At 37.2% G+C, this 21,842-nt stretch overlaps 1 protein-coding gene across 1 annotated transcript in view; it reads right to left on the reverse strand.

Moving 5' to 3' along the window:
* RXFP1 (relaxin family peptide receptor 1) overlaps positions 1 to 21,842 on the reverse strand; it is a 123,180-nt gene that overhangs the window by 25,742 nt on the left and 75,596 nt on the right. The window contains exons 6-12 of the mRNA XM_017859715.1: positions 21,189 to 21,260; positions 16,587 to 16,658; positions 16,426 to 16,497; positions 11,604 to 11,678; positions 1,978 to 2,049; positions 1,877 to 1,886; positions 182 to 243 (exon numbers count right to left, since the gene is read on the reverse strand). Coding sequence (XP_017715204.1) covers positions 182 to 243; positions 1,877 to 1,886; positions 1,978 to 2,049; positions 11,604 to 11,678; positions 16,426 to 16,497; positions 16,587 to 16,658; positions 21,189 to 21,260 — 435 coding nt within the window. The remainder of the gene's footprint in view (positions 1 to 181; positions 244 to 1,876; positions 1,887 to 1,977; positions 2,050 to 11,603; positions 11,679 to 16,425; positions 16,498 to 16,586; positions 16,659 to 21,188; positions 21,261 to 21,842) is intronic.

Here is a 21,842-nt window from a genome sequence, read left to right on the forward strand (position 1 = left end):
ATTTCCATATATTTTTGTATGCTATCTGAATTCCTTTGCGGCTTGAGGTATATATATGTAAATAATGCTTAGAAAGAGGAGATAAGTAATATTTCTTAAATGTATAAACATGTAAGTACAAGTGTGAAAAATAAAACAGTAGAAAGAAAATTCTTAACAGTATATATGCAGTCATACTTACAATTCATCCAGTTTCTGGAGAGGTGCAAAAGTATTTTCATTTAAGTGATTAATTTTGTTTTCCTCATCACTCTGAAAGTAAAAGAAAATACATTGTAACTTCTTTAGGTAACTGACAAGAATTACTAAAGAGAGGAACGGTCTGCAGAAACAAAGATAATGAATATACGGTACATTTTTCCCATAAAGACATTTTGAAGTAGTATAAATTATCCAATTTAATTTTAATCCTAAATTTCTCAAATGTTTTAATGATGATAATAATAGAAATTCAAAATTTTAAGTGAAATAGGGAGGGAAGAGCTTTGCAAGAGAAATGGTGAAAACCCCTGCTTTTTAGAATACAGACTGCATATCTTGCAACCAAGAGCATACGAGCTGTTTTAGACTTGTCTCTTCAGTCTGCATAGCATGTCTGTCTAACAAAATAGCCCACTCACCACAGCACTCCTACTCATTTGTTACTTGATGTGATTTAGGGCGGATCTGCCTAAGGAAGTCCACTCTTAGCTGAACCCCGTTAGAAGAATCTCTAATTTGGGATGCTGAATCAGACTGTTTAACTCTTGACATTTTTGCACTGATCTCATGTGTTATCAGCTAGCCTAGAGGACCAACTCAGAACTAAGTTTTAAAGGGCTTTTAATGTTTTAAACATTGTATGACGTGTCTTCAAATTGTCCTTTCTGATTTATTTCCTCACTGCACTCCAAACCATTACCACCATTTCCCAATATTCTTGGACCTTAAAAGCACAACACCTGCCAAGAGGAAATCCACAAATAATCTCTTAATACAGAGGTTTCCTTGAAAAATAAATACAATAGAAAAGAAATTCTAAGTTTTTCAGATATTTGCTCTGTGTCCTTCAGGTGCAACTTGGTTTCCTTTGGGCAATTACTATACACTATTTTGCATGACTTTATATCAAGCACCCTGCACCTGAAGATTGCTGAACTCAGGAGGAGTTCAAACTGGAACTTATTGGAACCTATTGGAATGGGGGGTATAATTGGAGAAAACATACGGTAATATCAGTGGGAGTTATTGTATTGCCTATATACAGGGGTCCTGTGTAGTCTAGGATAATGGTTTTCAAATATTTCCTGTGGTAACACATAGTAAAAAATGTATTTTATATTGGATCATAAAACACACACACACAGAGACACACACACACACACCCCCAAGGCTCATGAAACAATATTTACTATCTGCACTGCAGTCTGATATAATCTATTCAATTAAATTCTGTTTCATTTAAAAATGCTGACAAGGGTATACTAAATTATGCTATATATTACTTTCATCACCTACTTATTAGTTGCAATCCATAGTTTGAAAAACATTCTGGTAAAATAAGCTGAGAATAGGAGAGTTGGATTTTTTTTTTTTTAACTGAAGGAAGTCCTAACATCCTTTACTTTCAACAGAAAATGCCATGTATATTTAAAATAGGCCAAAGATGCATAAGAAGGAATTACACTCACTAACACTTTATGGTTTATCTTGATGTCTATCATTACATCCTCAGGGCTGTGAGCATTCAGCAGTATTTTGTTTTTCATTTTGATTGTAACTATTTTTTCACAATTATAAAGAAAAAATTTATGCCGTAATAATTTGCAAAGGATAAACATTCTTATAGACTAAGACTTCAATTTAGCGTTTCTCAAACTGAGATCCAACGACAGACTCTTGATATTCTTTGGGAATTTTTTCCCATAAAATGGGTGTTTTAAAATTTTATTTGTAAGGAAATATAATATTACTTCAAAAGCATAGCATATTACTTACAAAACAGTTAAATTACTGCAGGAAATAAAAGTCAAATTTCTTAAATTATGGATATGGTTGCCTTCAAGGTCCCTGGAACATAAAAATAAAACGATACAGCTAAATCTTAATCATGGAGAGAAATAAATTGGTTAAAATTATTTGCCTTCTAATAAAATATCTTTTCTTTACATACTGTTTATTTCATATAGACTCTCACTTGTAGCCATTTCTATTACAGCTGAAATTATAGACATATAATATCTATATTATACTTTTTTTCTATGTTAATAGTAAAAATGTTTTGCTTCCCATCTGTATCATGAGTTCATATGGGCATGTATATTCTGAGAAATCGAAAAGAACAAGAAGTCAAATCAAAAACATTTGTTATGATAAATACCTAATTTGTTAACCAATATTTCATAATGAATCATATTAAACATTTGTCTCAAGTTACCAATGGAATTTCCCTAAGTGGTGTGATTTTATTTTGCTACAATTTGCATCAGATTCTATTACTGTTGCAGAAGCTGCTGCTGGCCAAACAATATTTAGCTCCTACCTTTCCAGCCTAATCACTCCCCAGAAAAAATTCTCAATAATCTTTTACTGTTGGGAATACTCTTATTTGCTTTTTATGTTGTCACAAAGGCCAGTGCAGACAGAGAGCAAACAGCAGACTGCCTTAGGTTCTGCATTTCCAATTCAGAGAGCTGCATATCTCTCTATCTATCTATCTATCTATCTATCTATCTATCTATCTATCTATCTATCTAGATACAAATATAATCCTCCTGGGGGTTCCTTGCTGTGTGACGCCTATATCACCATAAACCTCCTTAAGGTCTAAGCATAAAAATGTATCAAAATTTTTATGTGTTACTGTCTCTTCATAGTTATCTTGAAGTTACTCTTTTATTGTTCTTCTTTCGTAAGTTAGTATATGTTGGAAGTTTATAGAGCAGAGGAAGAGAGCTGAGGTTTAGGGATAGACTTTCAAAAGTAAATGCTGGCCCTTAAATCTACTCAGTCTCAGAATTCTAACACTCAGTTTACTGGTCACCATGTAACATAAAGCTGTTCAGGAATAATTGTGACTAAAACATGTGAGCAGAAGTGTGATACAGCGATTAAAATCTGAAAGGAAACATGGAAAGCATTAATAGAAGTGCCTATACTCCACTGTCTACATGTGAGTCAGTTTTATTTTAGGCGCTGCATTAAAAACAGATGCTGACAAATCAAATATATCTGGAAAATCTGGAAGACCAGGATGTAAAGTATCTAGAAATCAAGGCAATTGAAGAATATAGGTGTATTTATAACAAACAAAAACAAAATGAGAGATATATTTGAAGTCAGGCTATAGAATATATCAGGGGTTTTTTATGTTGCATTGGATTTTGCAAAATTAGATTTACTGGTTGTGGGACATAAAACATTTCAAATTTAAACCCAATTTAAACCTATCTAGCAATCTGTGATATCCAGAGAAGTTTCTTTTTACTATAGGTATTTAGCACAGACAATGTATCATATCTCTATAGTTTCGAGACAGGATTTTTGTACTTCATGGGATATTGTATTAGAGTCTTAAATATGGATTCTAGATCACCCTTCCAAATTTCTGTCATTCTATTAAGTTGGAAGCTAATCACTTATAGTGCTACTTTTTTGGTCTTAGTTTTGGCCAAGGCTTTTGGCCTCTCATAATGTATGTTATCCATGACAGGGACTGGCCATTTCCTATTTAGTTGCTAATCATTACCCTGAATCTACCACCAGGTGGTGATGCTCTCTTAAGTCTCACAAAATGCTCTTAATGAGGCGAGTTGATGTTCCTATTTAGTTACTTATGTAACTGTTTTTTATTAAGCTGGCAAAAATATTTGTTAGTACTAATTTACTAATTTGTGAAAATCAAAAAGAGGCACATATTGGGGCACAAATTAAGGACATTTGATTAAATTGGTAGTTTAATTTTGCGTTTATTTTAACCTTGGGTTGTATATTTACTGTTTTTTTTTTTCCCTCCCATGTTAATAATAAAAACATTTGGAGTCACATTTGCATGATGTGTTTCTATGGGCATGTATATGAGCTTACGTCTGAATATGTATATCTTCTTCCTAAAGTTAGGGGTTTTAGTCCTTGATACGCAGGGATCTGGTTTGCAGCATACCTCTTAGCTAGAGTAAAAACAACAACAACAAAACCAAAATAACAACAAAAAATCTGTTTCTTGCTCCCTAGCTGCAAGCTTTAATGGAGTTAACAAAGGGGTGTTTAATTTTAATTTTAATTTTTTACTGTGTTTAAACCACCACCCTTCCTATCTAATGAGCCTCTGAGCCTAACCATTTTATTTTTCCCTTTATACCTGGTAGAATTGGATAAAAATGAAAACTTTGGTGGTTCTTCAATCTGAATAACAACAATAACAAAAGACAAAAACTATAATCTTGTCTGTTCTTCCTCAGCTTGTCCCCTAGTGGCATTCAAACATGCAAGTCTTAGTCTCTATCTGCTTCCTCCTCCACGTTTTAAACATTTCTGGCTCCTATTTCACAGAGAAAATTGAGGTGATGAAGAAGGGAAAAGCCCTTGACTTGCTGCCCAACATCTGTAAACTTACCTGTATATGCACCTGGTCTCCTTCTAGTCTCAGAGGAAGAGATGACCCTTCTCCTGTTTTAGGCTAATCCCTCCATCTGTTTTCTTGAGTTTGGTTTGTGTATGTGTATGTCCTAAAATACATGGTCAGTTTTGATGAATGTTCTTTGGACATTCTTTGCTTTCAAGTTCATATCTATTAGGATTAGGTGCACATACATATAATAGAGACCCATCCATAATAGCATAAATACACAGAGTTGTTGGGGTTTATTTCCCCCAAGGGAAAAAAAAAACTAAAGTTGGGCAGTTCAGGGCTGATATGGTTGTTTTACAAAGTTGTTAGAAACCCAGGATCTTTCATATTCACTGATCACATGCCCTTGTCTTCATGGTACAAGATGTTGCTAAAGCTGAAGCCATCATATTCATTTTTTTTTTTTTTCTGGATAAAGAAGGAAAAGAAAGGACCTGCATCTTTCTCTTTAAGGAAATTTTCCTGAAGTTCTGCACTGTAATACTTCGACCTCCCTAGTCAGAACTTAAGACGTATCTTATATGTGGATGCAGGGAAGTGTGGGAATGTAGTATTTTAGCTAGTTATGCTGCTGTCCCAAAGAAAGCAGTTCTGGTATTGAGAAGGGGCATTGCAGTTTGATATACACTGATTAGCATTAACTTACTAATCATGTTATTTATTTATTTTGGTTCTACTTGATTTTTTTATGGAGTGAGAAGTGGTGGATTATCTTTTTTTTTTTTTGAAAAGGAGTTTCGCTCTTGTTGCCCAGGCTGGAGTGCAATGGCACGATCTCGGCTCACTGCAACTTCTGCCTCCTGGATTCAAGTGATTCTCCTGCCCCAGCCTCCCGAGTAGCTGGGATTACAGGCACCACGCTTGACTAATTTTTTTTTTTTTTTTTTTTGTATTTAGTAGAGACAGGGTTTCACCATGTTAGTCAGGCTAGTCTCAAACTCCTGACCTCAGGTGATCCACCTGCCTGGGCCTCCCAAAGTGCTGGGATTACAGGCATGCACCACTGCGCCTGGCCCAGTGGTGGATTATCTCTGACTGCTTACGTATGTCTACATTTTCTTTTGTTTTGGTTGCTATATTAATTTCTTTGGTGTGTATAGACTCATAATGTGATATCTTTTATTGGAAATTGCAGTTATAGCATTAAAATGTCATTGTGTTGTTTAATGCATATTGGCCAGAATTCCACCTACTTAGATAAAACATAGGATGCCTGCTTTCTTTTGTTTGCAATTACATGACATACTTTAAAAAATTGTATATACTTAAGGTGTATAGCCTGTTTTGATATACAGTACATAGTAAAATGATCACTATAATCAAGCAAATTAACATATTCATCACTTTACATAGTTAATTTTTTTTATGGTAAGAGTGCCTAAACTCTACCTTCTTAGCAAATTTCCACTATACAATACAGTATTATTAAACTATAGTCCTCATGCCATATATTAGATCTGTATTCTTATTCATCTCATAACTGTAATTTTGTACCCTTGAACCTACATCTCCTCATTCCCCCTGCCATGACCCATAGCCACGATTCTACTCTCTGTTTCTATGTGTTCAACTTTAAAAGAAATTCCACATATAAATGAGATTATGCAGCATTTTTCTTTCTGTCTCTGGCTTATTTCACTCAGCATAATGTCCTCTAAGTTCATACATGTTGTCAAAAATGACAGGCTCTCTTTTAAAGCTGACTAGTATTCCACTGTGTATATCTACTACATTTTCTTTATCCATTCAACTGTTGTTGGACACTAAGGTTGATTAATATCTTGGCTATTGTGACTAATGCTGCAATGAACATGGCAGTGAAGATATCTCTGACATACTAATGGAATTTCCTTTGGATATATACCCAGAAGTGGGACTGCTGGATCATGATAGTTCTATTTTTAATTTTTTTTTTTTGAGACAGAGTCTTGCTCTGTATCCTAGGCTAGAGTGCAGGGGTGTGATCTTGGCTCACTGCAACCTCTACCTCCCGAGTTCAAGTGACTTTCCTGCCTCAGCCTCTTGTGTAGCTGGGATTACAGGTGCCTGCCACCATGACCGGCTAATTTTTGTATTTTTAGTAGAGATGGGGTTTCACCATGTTGGCCAGGCTGGCCTCGAACTCCTGACCTCAAGTGATCCACCCACCTCTGACTCCCAAAGTGCTGGGATTACAGGCGTAAGCCACTGCACCTGGTCCTATTTTTAATTTTTAGAGGAAGCTCCATATGTTTTCCATAACAGCTGTACTAATTTACATTCTCACCCACAGTGCACAGGAATTCCTTTCTAGTTACATCCTTGTCAACACTTGTCATCTCTTGTCTTTTTGATAATAGAGATTCTAACAGGTGTGAGGTGATACCTCATTGTGGTTTTGATTTGCATTTCTCTGATGATTAGTTAATGTTGAACATTTTTGCACATGCCTGTTGGCCATGTGTAAGTATCTTTTGAGAAATATCTTTCCAAGTCTTCTTTCCCAGTCTTTTTTCTTTTAATAGGTGAGTTTATCCTACTTATATTTATTGATATGATTAATATAGTTGGCCTTAGTCTGTTATTTAAAAATATTATTATATGATTCCACAGGTTTAAAAAACTTTCACCTCAAGTTTTTTTTTGTGTAATATTTATCTTAACCTAATGGTGTTTTAAAAAAATGTATTTTTTACGATATTTAGAAAGGTTTGTATATTCTATTGGCAATCTTTATAACTTTACCCAATGCACTATACCTCTTTCTTTTGATGATACTAAAAATGATAAAATTTGTGTACATTGTCTTCCTCTCTGCTCCTCTGCCTCTCTTTACCATACAATATTGGTTAATTACATGCTTTTTACTGGTGTTCACCTTGGGAACCACTATCTGTCTAATCTATGGATTTGTCAGTTGTTGTCATTTTTTCCAGAGGCAGGTCTCCCTCTGTTGCCCAGGCTGCCAGTGCAGTGGCACAATCATAGCTCATTTCAGCCTTGATCTCTCAAGCTCACGCTATCCTCCCACTTCAGCCTCATGAGCAGCTGGGACTGCCTACAGGTGCATGCTACCATGCTCAGCTAATTTTTATTTTTTATTTTTTTTGAGACAAAGTCTCACTCTGTCACCCAGGCTGGAGTGCAACGGTGTGATCTTGGCTCACTGCAACCTCCGCCTCCAGGGTTCAAGGATTCTCCTGCCTTAGCCTCCCGAGTAGCTGGGATTACAGGCGCCCACGACCACGCCCAGCTAAACACGCAGCTAATTTTTTAAAAAAAATTATTAATAGAGACAAGGTCTCACTACATTGCCCAGGCTGGTCTCAAACTCCTGAGCTCAAGGTATCCTCCTGCCTTGGCCTCCCAAAGTGTTGGGATTATAGGTGTAAGCCACCATGCCCAGCCAAAGATTCATCAGCTTTAAATGACATCCTTTGACTTTTAGCTATTTCTCTTCACAGTTCTATTGTTTTTCACTTTATGTATTTTGAAACTGTTTACTCATTTAGGATTATCACATATTTTGCTTAATTGATCTTTTATTATTATATGATATCCCTCATTTATCCCTGGTGATAATCCTTGTTCTGAAATCTTTTTCCCCAATATTACCATAGTCTTTCTGGCTTTTTAAAAAAAGTTAGTGTTGCATTTCTTGTCTTTGTTTTACAATGTATAATGTTTCTATTTTCTCTGATTGCCTTAAGATACTTTTCTTTATCTTTGGTTTTCAGCAGTTTGACTATAATTTGTCTAGTTTTTCTTGACTTCTGCATGGATTTTTCTGAGGTTTTAGATTTCTGGTTTGTGGTATTATATTAACACAAGAAAATTCTTGGCTATTATTTCTCCAGCTATGTCTTCTGTTCTGTTCTTCCTTTATTTTTTTTTTTCTGTGACTCCATTTACACATTTGTTAGATAATTATATTATCCTGCAGCTTTTGGATTCTCTGTTTTGCCTTTAATTTTGTCTCTTTTTTTCTTTTCGTTTCAATTTGAAAGCTTTCTATGACTTATCTTCAAGGTTGTTGATTCTTTCCTTAGCTGTGTTCAGTCTGCTGCTAAGGCTGTTGAAATAATTTTTGTTTCTCTTTTGTAGTTTCCATCTTTTGCTAACATTTTCTTTATGTTCTTGCATATTGTCCATATTAGTCATAAGCATTTTAATGTCTCTGTTTGGAAGTTGTAAAATCTGAGTTATTGCTGGTTCTGGTTTTGTTGATTGCTTTATAATTTGACAATGAACTTCTTTTTCCTTACCCTTTTGGGGATGGGGCTGTCTCAGCTTTGCTGTTCCCCCTTCCCCAGAAGCCAAACTCTCATAAGAGCATTTCCTGCCATGATCCAAGTGGGCACTACCCACTGCTTTGATCCGTGCAAGATCCTGGGCTGGAGTGGGTTTTTTTTGTTGGTACCCTGGGGCAGAATGCTCTAGTTTCTATTCCTCCTATGGAAGTGATGGATATTTGCCTGGTCCCTGGGTGCAGGAGGATTTTCTGTCCCACTCCCAAAGGCTTAATGCTTTTGTTCCCTGAGGGGTGAGTTTAGAGAAGAAGGTAGAGTTTTGTGTCTGTGTGCTACCAATAAGGGCTCTGTCTGGTTTCCTTACCTACTCCTAGTTTTCTTGTGATTGGTGGAGCTGAGTGAAAAGAGCCTATTAAAGATAGCTACATCTTACCCTTGCATATGGGGTTCCCAGTTCTTCTAAAGCGCTATAGTAGCCCACACTTAACCTTACAAATTCATTAAAGTTTTAGCAGCTTTCTTTGTACCTGGTTTCACGCCAGCCAACTCTTCATCCTGTGCTCTGCCAAAGGCGAAAGAGTATGTACGTCCCACATCTCCTTGTTGTTTCTTAGAATTTCATTTATTTGGCTACCTTATGACTGTAGCCTACTGATGGGCTCCAGAAAATTATGACTTTGTAGATTATAAAGCTCTTTCTTATTGGTAGAGAGGAAGCATTGTTGTCTCGTGGCTTTCTATATCTTAATCACAATATTATAGGAATGGAATTATAATATATGTAGTCTTCTGTGACTTCTTCTTGAATAATTCATATGTTCTTGAAATTGAGTCATGTTGATTGAAGTACTGATAGTCCATTCATTTTCACTGCTGTGTGTATGCGTGTGTGTGTGTGATCACATTTCATTTTTTCATTCTTTTCCATGTCTTCTAGTACCTTGCACTATTATGTATTCCCATCGTCTTCTATATTTTCAAGCTTTTTATATTGACTTCTTTGGCTAATAAATAAACTTGCTTAATTTCATCTCAGAAGAAAAGTTTACTTTATTTCTTGACTTTTAGTTCACCTTTGGCTATTGCCATATCTGTCCTTATGCTTTCTTATTACTTACATTTCTTTCTTTTTGAATTTTACAACTTTTATTGTGGCATTTACAGTTTCTCATTGCTTTGCAAGAACTAATAGAGGTTTCAGTGTATTGTCTTGCAAATATCTTACAAGCATAATTTCCTGGGCTGTCATCTGTCTCTTTATTTTGTGTGTATTTTTCCCCTAAATCAGAGTTTAAATGATGTTTGGCCAACAAATCTGTCAGATTTTCTAGTTCATACTGTGCTAAATGAAAGTTCATGCAAGGTAAGAATGCTGTGATCAGTTATAAAAAGGTGAATGATTATAAAGAAAAGTATTATTAGTAGAATTAAAATTAGGATAATATTCACGATCAGGAATTCATATGGAATAAGTTGTTCTGGATAGCTAGAATTTACATATGAAAACTTTAGTAACAAAATTTTTAATTTTATTTTTTAATTTTAATTTTTTTAGTAATAAATCTTAATCATATTGATGTTTATCTGAAGTATATTGTGTATTTTCTTGCCTTTTTATAAACAAAGGCAAAGTTTATTATTGCCTGTACATAATACTGCACACAGTTGCTTCTGGTCTAAATGCACACATTTTAATTGCTAATTATGTAAGTATTGTTCAATTGTGCTTAATTACTAAGTTGGGATTACTGAGGCTGTAATAGATGCTAATGTATTCATTTGAACCAAAATTCAATTTTAATGAAGGATATTGAACTTAATTTGCCCTTTCCTTTATGTCTTAGCTTGTTTTCAATGTATAGTACAGTATTGTACTGTCATACCAAAATGCCTACTGGACTTAGTAACTTTTCAGGATGTTTGTTTTTTTCTGAGAGGTTGCAAATTAGTACAGTTTGAATTACTGTCATTGCTTTTTATAGCACTTCTCACTTACGCTTTTTTATCAAGTTGGTAGTTGTTACCTCTGACTACAATCAATGCTTCTGACTCTAACTTTTCCTCTTCCTTTTAGTTTGACATTTGTAATCTGCTCCGAGCTTAGAAATCAAACAACTAACTTGTGAGAATTTCTTGTAAAATAAGAGACAGAGGGAGCTTTCATATGATACAGCATATGGCAGTTTGTTGACTGAACTTGTTAATAGTTATTTTATATCTTTCTTTTATTTTTTACTTGTATTCTAAATAGGCAAATTTACTGGATGGTCGAGTTCGGAATGGTGCAGTGATACTTATCACTACAAGCAAAGCTACTGTGTAAAATATTCCATGGAACATATTTTACCATGATTAGTTGTTAAAAAAATGCTAAATATCATATTCTTATTATTCAGAATTCTAGAGTGAAATTAAAATGACTTAGTCTTTCTGTACCAAATTAGAAGGTGAGTATATCAGCAGGGAAAGGGGAAGATGTTATATAGATGCTGTGACATTCCTTTGGTCTTTCTTCTTCCTGGCTCCAGTATATATATATATATTTTTTTTTGAGATGTTTTATTTTGCTGAGAGTTTAGAGACTTTAGTTTAGATAATGTAGATGTTTAACATAAAAATCATGTTAAAGCAGTTTGAAGAAATGTGATATGATATTAAAAACCTTATCATTTTAAAGAAAACCTAAAACAATCTGATATCTGGAATGAATTAGGTAAAAACAGAAAATTTAATTGAGTTCTTTAAAAAAAGACACAATCGCTTACAGCCAATGTAGTCTCGGCATGTGTTGACAGAGAGGTTTGTCAGGTAAACGGGTGAGGACATTATTCATCAGGACTCTGAAAAAGGAAAAGACAAACAAGTCACATTTTTCTGGTTCTCTTCTCATCTTGGATCAAACATGGTATTATTGTTATTATTATGAAATCGCACAAATCCACTAAATTAGTTTTTTCCTTCTAATTTTTTTTTTTTTTTTTTGAGATGGGGTCTGGCTCTGTCGCCCAGGCTGGAGTGGTGTGGCACGATCTCGTTTCATAGAAACCTCTGGCTGCCGGGTTCAAGTAATTCTCCTGCCTCAGCCTCCCAAGTAGCTGGGATTATAGGCATGTGCCACCATACCTGGCTAATTTTTGTATTTTAAGTAGAGGCGGGGTTTCATCATGTTAGCCAGGCTGGTCTTGAACTCTCGACGTCAAATGATCCACCCACCTTGGCCTCCTAAAGGGCTGGGATTACAGGCATGAGCCACCACGCCCAGCCTTCCCTCTATTTTTTTCTCTGGAAGTCTTGTTATATTAAAATACTTGATAGTAATAAAATTTTGACAAATATAAGCTATTATATGGAGGAAAGCAGTAATGCTAGTAACTGGAAAAAAAAAAAAAAAAAAAAAAAAAGCCTAAACCCTTCAACAACGAATGGTGGAAAGGAGATGATTTAAAGGAATTTTTGTCTTTACCAAGATTAATGTAGGCACACCTTGTTTTATTTTTATTTAGTTAGTTATTTATTTCATTTGAGACAGAGTCTTGCTCTGTGGCCCAGGCTGGAGTGCAGTGGTACGAGCTTGGCTCATTGCAACCTCCGCTTCCCAGGTTCAAGCAACTCTCCTGCCTCAGCCTCCTGAGTAGCTAGGATTACAGATGTCCGCCACCATGCCCGGCGTTTTTGCTTTTTGTATTTTTAGTGGAGACGGGGTTTCACCATGTTGACCAGGCTAGTCTTGAACTCCTGACCTCAGGTGATCTGCCCACCTCGGCCTCCCAAAGTGCTGGGATTACAGGTGTGAGACACTCCACCTGGCGGACCTTGTTTTATTGTGTTTTGCTTTATTGCACTTCGCAGATACTGAGTTTTTTAAAATTGAAGGTTTGTGGCAACCTTGCATTGAGCAAGTCTATGAAAGCCATTTCTCCAACAACACGTGCCCACTTAGTGTGTCTGTGTCACAGTTTGGAAATTCTCAGAATATTTCAACATTTTTCCCTTTTTCGAATCAGGGTCTTGCCTTGTTGTCCAGGCTGAAGTGCAGTGGTGTGACCATGGTGCACTGCAGCCTCAAACTCCTGGGCTCAGGTGATTCTCCTGTCTCAGCCCCCTGAGTAGCTGGGACTACAGGCATGTGTCACCATGCTCTGCTAACTAAAAACAATTTTTTTTTTTTTTTTTAGAGACGGGGTCTTGCTATATTGCCCAGGCTGGTCTCAAACTCCTGGCCACAAGCTATCCTCTCTCCTCGACCTCCCAAGGCATGAGATTACAGACGTAAGCCACCCTGCCCAGCCATCAAATTTTTTATTATTGTACTGTTTGTGGTGATCTGTGATCAGTGATCTTTGATGTTACTATCGCAGTAGTTTTGTGGTGTCACAAACCATGCCCATATAAGACAGCAATCTTTTTTTTTTTTTAGACAAAGTTTCACTCTTGTTGCCCAGGCTGGAGTGCAATGGTGCAATCTCGGCTCACTAAAACCTCCACCTCCCAGGTTCAAGAGATTCTCCTGCCTCAGCCTCCCGAGTAGCTGGGGTTACAGGCATGTGCCACCACACCTGGCTAATTTTGTATTTTTAGTAGAGATGGGGTTTCACCATGTTGGTCAGGCTGGTCTCAAACTCCTGACCTCAGATGATCTGCCTGCCTTGGCCTCCCAGATTGCTAAGATTACAGGCCTGGGCCACTGCACCCAGCCAAGACAGCAATCTTAATCCATAAATGCTGTGTGTGTTCTGACCACTCCACCAACCAGACATTCCCCCATATCTCTCTCCTCAGGCCTTGTTATTCCCTGAAACACAACAATATTGAAATTATGCCAATTAATGACCTTGCAATGGCTTCTAAGTGTTCAAATGAAAGAAAGAGTCCCACAAGAATTATGGGCCCTCAAGAATTATGCTAAATCTACTCTGCCTGTGCTCTGCAATGGAACAACAAAATCTGAATGACAGCACATCTGTTTACAGCATGGTTAACCAAATACTTTAAGCCCACTCTTCAGACCTACTGCTCAGAAAAAAAAAAAAAAAAAAGATTTCCTTTCAAGATATACTGCTTACATACCTTCTCACCTTAAATCAAAAGATAGAAATGATTAGGAAGGCATTTTGAAAGCTGAGGTAAGTCAAAAAACCAGGCCTCATGCCCCAATTAGCCAAATTGTGAATGCAAGGGAAAATTCTTGAAGGAAATTTAAAGTGCTACTCCAATGAACACACAAATGATAGGAAAGTAAGACAGCCTTATCGCTGATGGAAAAAGTTTTAGTGCTCTGGATAAAAGATCAAACCAGCCACAACATTCCTTTAAGCCAAAGCCTAATCCAGAGCAAGGCCTAACTCTACTTTATTCTATGAAGGATAAGAGAGGTGAGGGAGCTCCAGAAAAAAAGTTTAAAGCTAGCAGATATTCATTCATGAGGAAAGGAAAGAAGCTATCTCTATAACAGAATATTGCAAGGTGAAGCAGGAAGTACTAATGGAGAAGCTGCAAGTTATCCAGAAGATCTAGCTAAGATCATTGATGAAGGTGGTTCCACTAAACAACAGATTTTCAAAGTAGATGAATCAACCTTCTATTGAAAGAAGATACCATACAAGACTTTCATAGCTAGAGAGGAGAAGTCAATGCCTGGCTTCAAAGCTTCAAAGGACAAGCTGACTCACTTGTTAGAGGCCAATGGAGCTGGTGACTTTAAGTGGAAGTTGATGCTCATTTACTACTCCAAAAATCCTAGGGCCCTCAGGAATTATGCTCAATCTACTCTTCCTGTGCTCCACCAATGGTACAACAAAGCCTGGATGACAGCACATCTGTTTACAGCATGGTTTACTAAATACTTTAAGCCCACTCTTGGGGCCTATTGCTCAGAAAAAAAAGACTTCCTTTCAAGATACACTGCTCATTGACAATGCACCTGGTCACCCAAGAGCTCCAATGGAGAGCTACAAAGAGGTTCATGTTGTTTTCATGCCTGCTAACATGACATCCATTCTACAGTCCATGGATCAAAAACTAATTTTAACTTTCAAGTCTTATTATTTAAGATGTACATTTTGTAAGGCTATAGATGCCATAGATAGTGATTCCTCTGATGGATTTGGGCAAAGTTGATTAAAAACCTTCTAGAAAGCATTCATCATTCTAGATGCCATTAAGAACATTTGTGATTCACGAAAGTAAGGTCAAAATATTCACATTAACAGGAGTTTGGAAGAAGTTGACTCCAACCCTCATGGGTAACTTTGAAGGGTTCAAGACTTCAGTGGAAGTAGTAACTGTAGATGTGGTGGAAATAGCAAGAAAGCTAGAATTAGAAGTGGAGCCTGAAGATGTGACTGAATTGCTGCAATCTCATGATAAAACTTGAACAGATAAGGAGTTGCTTCTTATGAATGAACAAAGAAAGTGGCTTCTTGAGATGGAATCTACTCCTGGGAAAGATGTTGCAAACACTGTTGGAATGACAAGAAAGTATTTAGAATATTACATAAACTTATTTGATAAAGCAATGACAGGATTTGAGAGTATTGATTTAAATTTTGAAAGAAGTTCTCTTGTGGGTAAAATGCTAGCAAATAGCATTTTATACCACAGAGAAATCTTTCATGAAATTAAGAGTCAATCAATGTAGCAAACTTCACTGTTATCTTATTTTAAAAAATTGCCACAGCCACCCCAGCCTTCTTCAACCACGACTGTGGTTAGTCAGCAGCTGTCAACATTGACATGAGATCTTTCACCAGCAAAAAGATTACAAGTTGTTGAAAACTTAGATGACTGTTAGCACTTTTAGCAACAAAGAATTTTAAAATAAGGTATGCACATTTTTAGACATAATGTTATTGCACACTTAATTGACTACAGTATAGTGTAAACATAACTTTATTATGTGCACTGGGAAACCAAAAAAATTTGTGTGAATTGCTTTATTGTGACAAAGCAATACTGCTTTATTGCTTTTTCACAGTGGTCTGAAACCACACCCACAATATCATTGAGGTCTGCCTGTATAGAGCAGTAACGATGTGCTTAAAAATATTGTGATAAAGGCTGGGCGTGGTGGCTCAGCACTTTGGGAGGCTGAGGCAGGTGGATCACGAGGTCAGGAGTTCAAGACCAGCCTGGCCAACATGGTAAAACCCTGTCTCTACTCAAAATATAAAAATTATTCGGGCATGGTGGCACACATCTGTAATCCCAGCTACTCGGGAGGCTGAGTCAGAAGAATGACTTGAACCAGGGAGGCAGGGGTTGTGGTGAGCTGAGGTCATGCCACTGTACTCCAGCCTGGGTGACAGAGCGAGACTCCATGTCAACAACAACAACAAAAAGAATATTGTGATAAAATATGAGTGAGAATGTATTCAGTTTTTATGGGCTGATAGTCTAGAAGACAGAAAATCTTTTAAAATTGTTGGAACTATAAATAGCTTTACAGAACATGATTAAGAAAAGGGTTTTCATTGAAAAGGCCTCTTTGGGGTTTTAACAATTCCAAATTTAATCGTATTAAATTTAAGCATTAATTTTTATTCACGTCTTTGCTTTTGATGGAAATATTTGCTTTAGTTTAGTACTTACAAGAGAATAAGAGAATTTAGTCCATAAAACGTTGGTGGGGAAATTCGACTGAGGTGATTATCTTCAATTATCCTGCCAGCCAGAAGAAAAAAATTAATTCATTTATATATCTCTTGAACCTATAAACTACTGCTATAAAATGCCACATAAATTAAACATACAGCCATTCTAGTCTGTGAAGATCTTCAAAAACACCCGGCTTGAGGAAGGTTATTCTGTTATGACTAAGATACCTGGAAAAGGAGAAATGACTACAATAAATATGTATCTTTTTGATGTCTTACAGTAAGAAAAGTAAAAACAATAATTATTCATCTTAAATTTTTTTATATAGCATTCTCATCATGCCACTTCCTTGCCTTTGAATCTTTGAGAATTGCTATCACTTACCTTATCATATCTAGTTTTAAATTTCCCCATAATTAATCAATCTATTCATTCATCTATTCATGTATTCATTAATCTATTTTGAATACTTACACCATGGCACTGTGCTAAGCATGCCATCCCTTTCTTTAAGGGGTTTTGAGTCTGGAGAGGCCACAGCATGTGAACAGATTACTTTGTAATGTCAGGGAAAGCAGAGGGAAGTGTATAATGCATGGTTGCTCTGCCATTGCAGGGGAGAAAGCACCCAGCTTTGTTAGCGGTAGGGACTGCAGAGTGTGGAGGAATGAGGAGACAAGAGAAGCCTTTACTAAACAGAGGCACAACTGAGAAGAGTCTTGGATGAAGACATGCAATTCACAAAGCAAAGAATGGGCAGGAACTATTCTAGGCAGAGGAAATAGCTTATGCAAAAGCAAGAGGTATGCGAGACTGTCAAGTTAAGAAATCACCAGGTAATTCACTGGGGCCTTACCATGAAAGGGCTATGAGGAGAGACAGGAGATAAACCTAGGAGGCAGGCAGGGGCCTGTTCTGGTCAAAAGGGTATGCATCCCTTGCTAAAGAGTTTGCCTCTGCCTCACCCATCTTTACATCCCACTCCTCTGCAAAGTGAAATAACTCTCTGTTCTATTGCGTTGGTCTCCTCTTCTCGCCACATTCACTCATGTCTCAGTCTCTCTCGTGTGGCAATTCACTGCACTAAATCTGCTATCGAACAGTTTGATTCCTGACTCCTCTACTTATTAACAGTGACCTTGAGCAAGCAATGAATTCCTGTAAGCCTCAGCTTCCCCAACTCTAAAATGGGGATAATATCAGGATCTACTTCCTATGGTTTAATAGTTGAGGCAATCCATGCCATAAACATTCAGTACACATTATATTTTATAGCAGTGTCTGTGCTCATGCCTCTTACTCCAGTTTCTTCCCTCTTTCCTTTTTCTTTCTGCTTATGATTCACATGCAAGTAAGAATTCAAGTTTCACTTCCACTAACACAGGATTCACACTGATTTCTCTCTCTTCTTCAGTCTTTCATATCTTGAGTAAACATCCTGTAGAATTTCTCCTGCCAGGAATCTGTTCTCTCTTGCTGGGTTTGACTTTTGCTTAGGGCTAGTGAGCAATGGTACCCCATGATAGAGCCTCTTCCTTCCCTCCTTTGCAAACCTGGAGCCCAGGTGGGCACAGTAAGGGGTAAGAAGTGACTTACAACTTCAAGGGGTTCTCTTATACAAAAACCCTCCAGGTAAAAGGCATTTGATCCACTATTGCTCCCTATGCTCACCTGTTTTGCCCAGTCTTCTTCATTTTTTCAGAGCCATCCTTTACTGCTCTGCACCTGAGGTAATCACTCCTTTCAGCGAACCATAATAGCAGTTTTGGTTTCAGCAACACAGGTTTGGAACTTAAGTACTTTTAAAAAATGGTTCTCTAATGTTGTATATAAGTTGGCATTGTTTTCCCATCTCAGATCATAAGCTTCTAGAGAACAGGAGTCCTGCCTCTCCCCTGTGATGGCTCAGTGCTCTACCTGAAACACTAAGGTATAACTACTTAAAGGGAGCAAGCCTGAGTTATCCTTCTATGCCCTCACGGTGTCTACCTAAAATATTTGCACTCTATGAGGGTTAATGAATACTTACGGATCTAACGATTATTTAGATCCATGAATCATCAGGTAGCTAATGATTATTATTATCATTTTTTGAGATGGAGTCTCGCTCTGATGCCCAGGCTGGAGTGCAGTGGCACAATCTTGGGTCACTGCAACCTCTGCCCCCGAGGTTCAAGCAATCCTCTTGCCTCAGCCTTCTGAGTAGCTGGGACTACAGGCATGTGCCATCATGCCTGGTTAATTTTTTGTGTTTTTAGTAGAGACGGGGTTTCACTGTGTTAGCCAGGATGGTCTCCATCTCTTGACCTCGTGATCCTTCCGCCTCAGCCTCACAAAGTGCTGGGACTAATGATTATTTAACTAGAAATATGTGGCATCTTTAACACTCAACAATATTCCAGCACTATAGAAAAGCTATGAAAAGAGATGGAGAACACTTTCAAGTTTACTCTCCAGTTCTGTATTGCCTTTCAAGAGCTTCCTCCACATCCACTGAACATTAAACCAAACAGATGGTGTTTAGTAAATTTTGCAAAGATATACGGAAAGAAGACAGTCAGGAGTCTGATGACAGTGCATCCAATATTGACGCTGGGTACTTTGCTAAGACACAAAAGAGCAGGGATGTGGTAGAGGGGGAGAGGACATGGCTAAAGTGGTTACTGTTAAGGCTTTGAGTCTCCTGCAGTCTTCTTCCATTTTGCTAGTAAATTACTAGATACTCTTCTTGACTCAATCCCAAACTCTGATACCACAAGCTAAAAATCTGACTGGAATGGGTTTCTTGTGTTAGGATAGAGAACAGGATAGATAGAAAATAAGGGGACATAAATGGAAATACAGGGAGTTATGTATTCATGTGATTTTTGGTTATATTTCTTTCCAGTTACTTCTAGAATGCTGCGTGGCAGAACTCAATAAAATGGAACTTTGAGAAAGCCTTTTTTTTTTTTTTTTTTTTTTTTAAAAAAAAAAGCACAGTGAGATACCACTTCACGCCCATTAGGATAGTTATTGTCAAAACAAACAAATGAAACAAGAACACAAATGTTGGTGAGGATGTGGAGAAATTGGAACTCCTGTGCATCACTAGTTGGAAAGTAAAATGGTACAGCTGCTGTGGAAAACAGTATGGCAGTCCCTTAAAAAATCAAAATCAAATCAAATGGCAGTCCCTCAAAAATCAAAGAATTACCATCTGACTTAGCAATTCCACTTCTGGGTATATACCCTGAAGTGAAAGTGGGGACCCAAACAGATATTTGTATTCCTGTGTTGATGGCAACATTATTCACAACAGCCAAAACGTGGAAACAACCCAAATGTCCACTGACAGATAAACAGTTAAACAAAATGTGGTATATAAATACAATGGACTATTATTCAGCCCTAAAAAAGGAAATTCTGACACATGCTACAACATGTGAACATTAAAGACATTGTGCTAAGTGAAATAAGCCAGACACAAAAAACTGCATATTTTATGATTCTCCTATGAGGTACTTAAAGTAGCCAATTAATAAATACAGAAAGTAGAATGATGGTTGCCAGGGGCTGGGGAGAGGGGGAAATAGGGAGAGACAGATATGAGGAATTATTATTCAACAAATACGGAGTTTCAGTTGGGGAAGACGAAAAAGTTTTGGAGGTGGATGGTGATGATGGTTCCATGACAATGTGAATGTACTTAATGTCACTGAACTGTCTACTTAAAAATAGTTAAATGGTGAATTTTAGATTATGTATATTTTACCACAAAAGCTTTATTTCTTTAAACTTACAGCATTTCATGTATTTGTAAAAGTGGGATTAGTGAAAAAAGAATAATTGAATAACTAGAGAAGTCTTTGAGTTTTTTCTTCTTCATCACAAATATCATCATCAGGTTTTTTTTTCCCCCCCGCCTCAGATACAGGGTCTTGGTCTATGGCTCATGCTGGATGCTGGAGTGCAGTAGTACAATCCAGCAATCAAGGGATTTTGCGGCTTACCCTCCCAAAGTGCTGGGATTGTAGGCATGAGCCACCCTGCTTGGCTGCAACAGGCTTTTACTTTGTCTAAGTTCATTTAGTCATCACTCCTGTCACCAGGGCAAATGTACATTGAATTCTTAGTATGTGTCAGGCACAGTGTGCCTAATGCTTCCCACGGATTTTCTTGTTTCCTACAACATCCCAGAGGTAGGAACTATTATAATTTGTATTTTATAGTAGAGGCAACTTATGCTTAGAAAGGAATATAAATTGGCTGGGCATGGTGGCCTATGCCTGTAATCCCAGCACTTTGGGAGGCTGAGACCGGTGGATCATGAGGTCAGGAGTTCAAGACCAGCCTGGACAAGATGGTGAAACCCCAGGTGTGGTGGCCGGCGCCTGTAATCCCAGCCACTCGGGAGGCTGAGGCAGATAATTGCTTGAACTCGGGAGGCAGAGGCTGCAGCGAGCTGAGATTGAGCGACTGCACTCCAGTCTGGGTGACAGAGAGACACTCTGTCTCAAAAAAAAAAGAAAGAAAGAAAAAAAAAGGAATATAAATTGCTCAAGGTCACACACTTAGTAAGTAAGGCAATCAGGACTCACACTGAAGCCTGTCTAACTCACAATCCCACACTCTTAGCCACGGTGCTCTACTGCCCCTTTAGCACCCCTTGCATGGCTCCTTGGGACTGTCATAGACAGGGAGGCTGGTTTGGATTGGAATAGTCTAGGCTGTCAGACTACCGTGGAATGGGCAGATGAATTCGCACTGGTACTTACAGTTTAGTAAGGCTATTCAGTCCTCTGAAAGCATAGATGGAGATGGATGTAATCTTATTGTTTTGCAAGTACCTGTGAAAATGATTATTAAAAAGAAAAAAAATGAAGCAGAGTTTCACTTTTGCAAGACAAAAAGAATTCTGTGGATGGATGATGGTGATGGTAGGTAGTGTAGCAATATGAACGTGCTTAATGCCTCTGAAGGTAGACTTAAAAATGGTTAAGATGCTACATTTTATGTTATGTATATTTGATGACAATTAAATATTTTAAAAATTGAAAAAGGTAAACATTACAAAATAATTTAGTGAAGCCAGATATCATGTCACTTCATGTTTCTATTAAATTTATGTACGATTAGGCTGGTTTGTATTTCGAAATTCTAGTTGTAAAGGTGAACGAATAACAGCCAAAGCTTACTATCTGAATTTTCTAGAAATAAAATCTTAACACATAGTAAAGCCCCATGAATCAGAAGTCTAGAAGCAGATTTTAATACAAGCCTTGTTATAATTCTTTAAGCTTGTTAAGTGCTCAAGACAGTGCTAGCCAACCTAAAAGTGCATGATGTTTTTTAATGTCCCAAACCATATTCCATGTTAATCACAACTCTGTCACCCAAGTCAATTTTGATCTCATTAATTTGACAACCAA

This window comes from Rhinopithecus bieti, unplaced genomic scaffold (assembly GCF_001698545.2).
Source record: "Rhinopithecus bieti isolate Rb0 unplaced genomic scaffold, ASM169854v2 scaffold_50922, whole genome shotgun sequence".
Taxonomy (NCBI): Eukaryota; Metazoa; Chordata; class Mammalia; order Primates; family Cercopithecidae; genus Rhinopithecus; species Rhinopithecus bieti.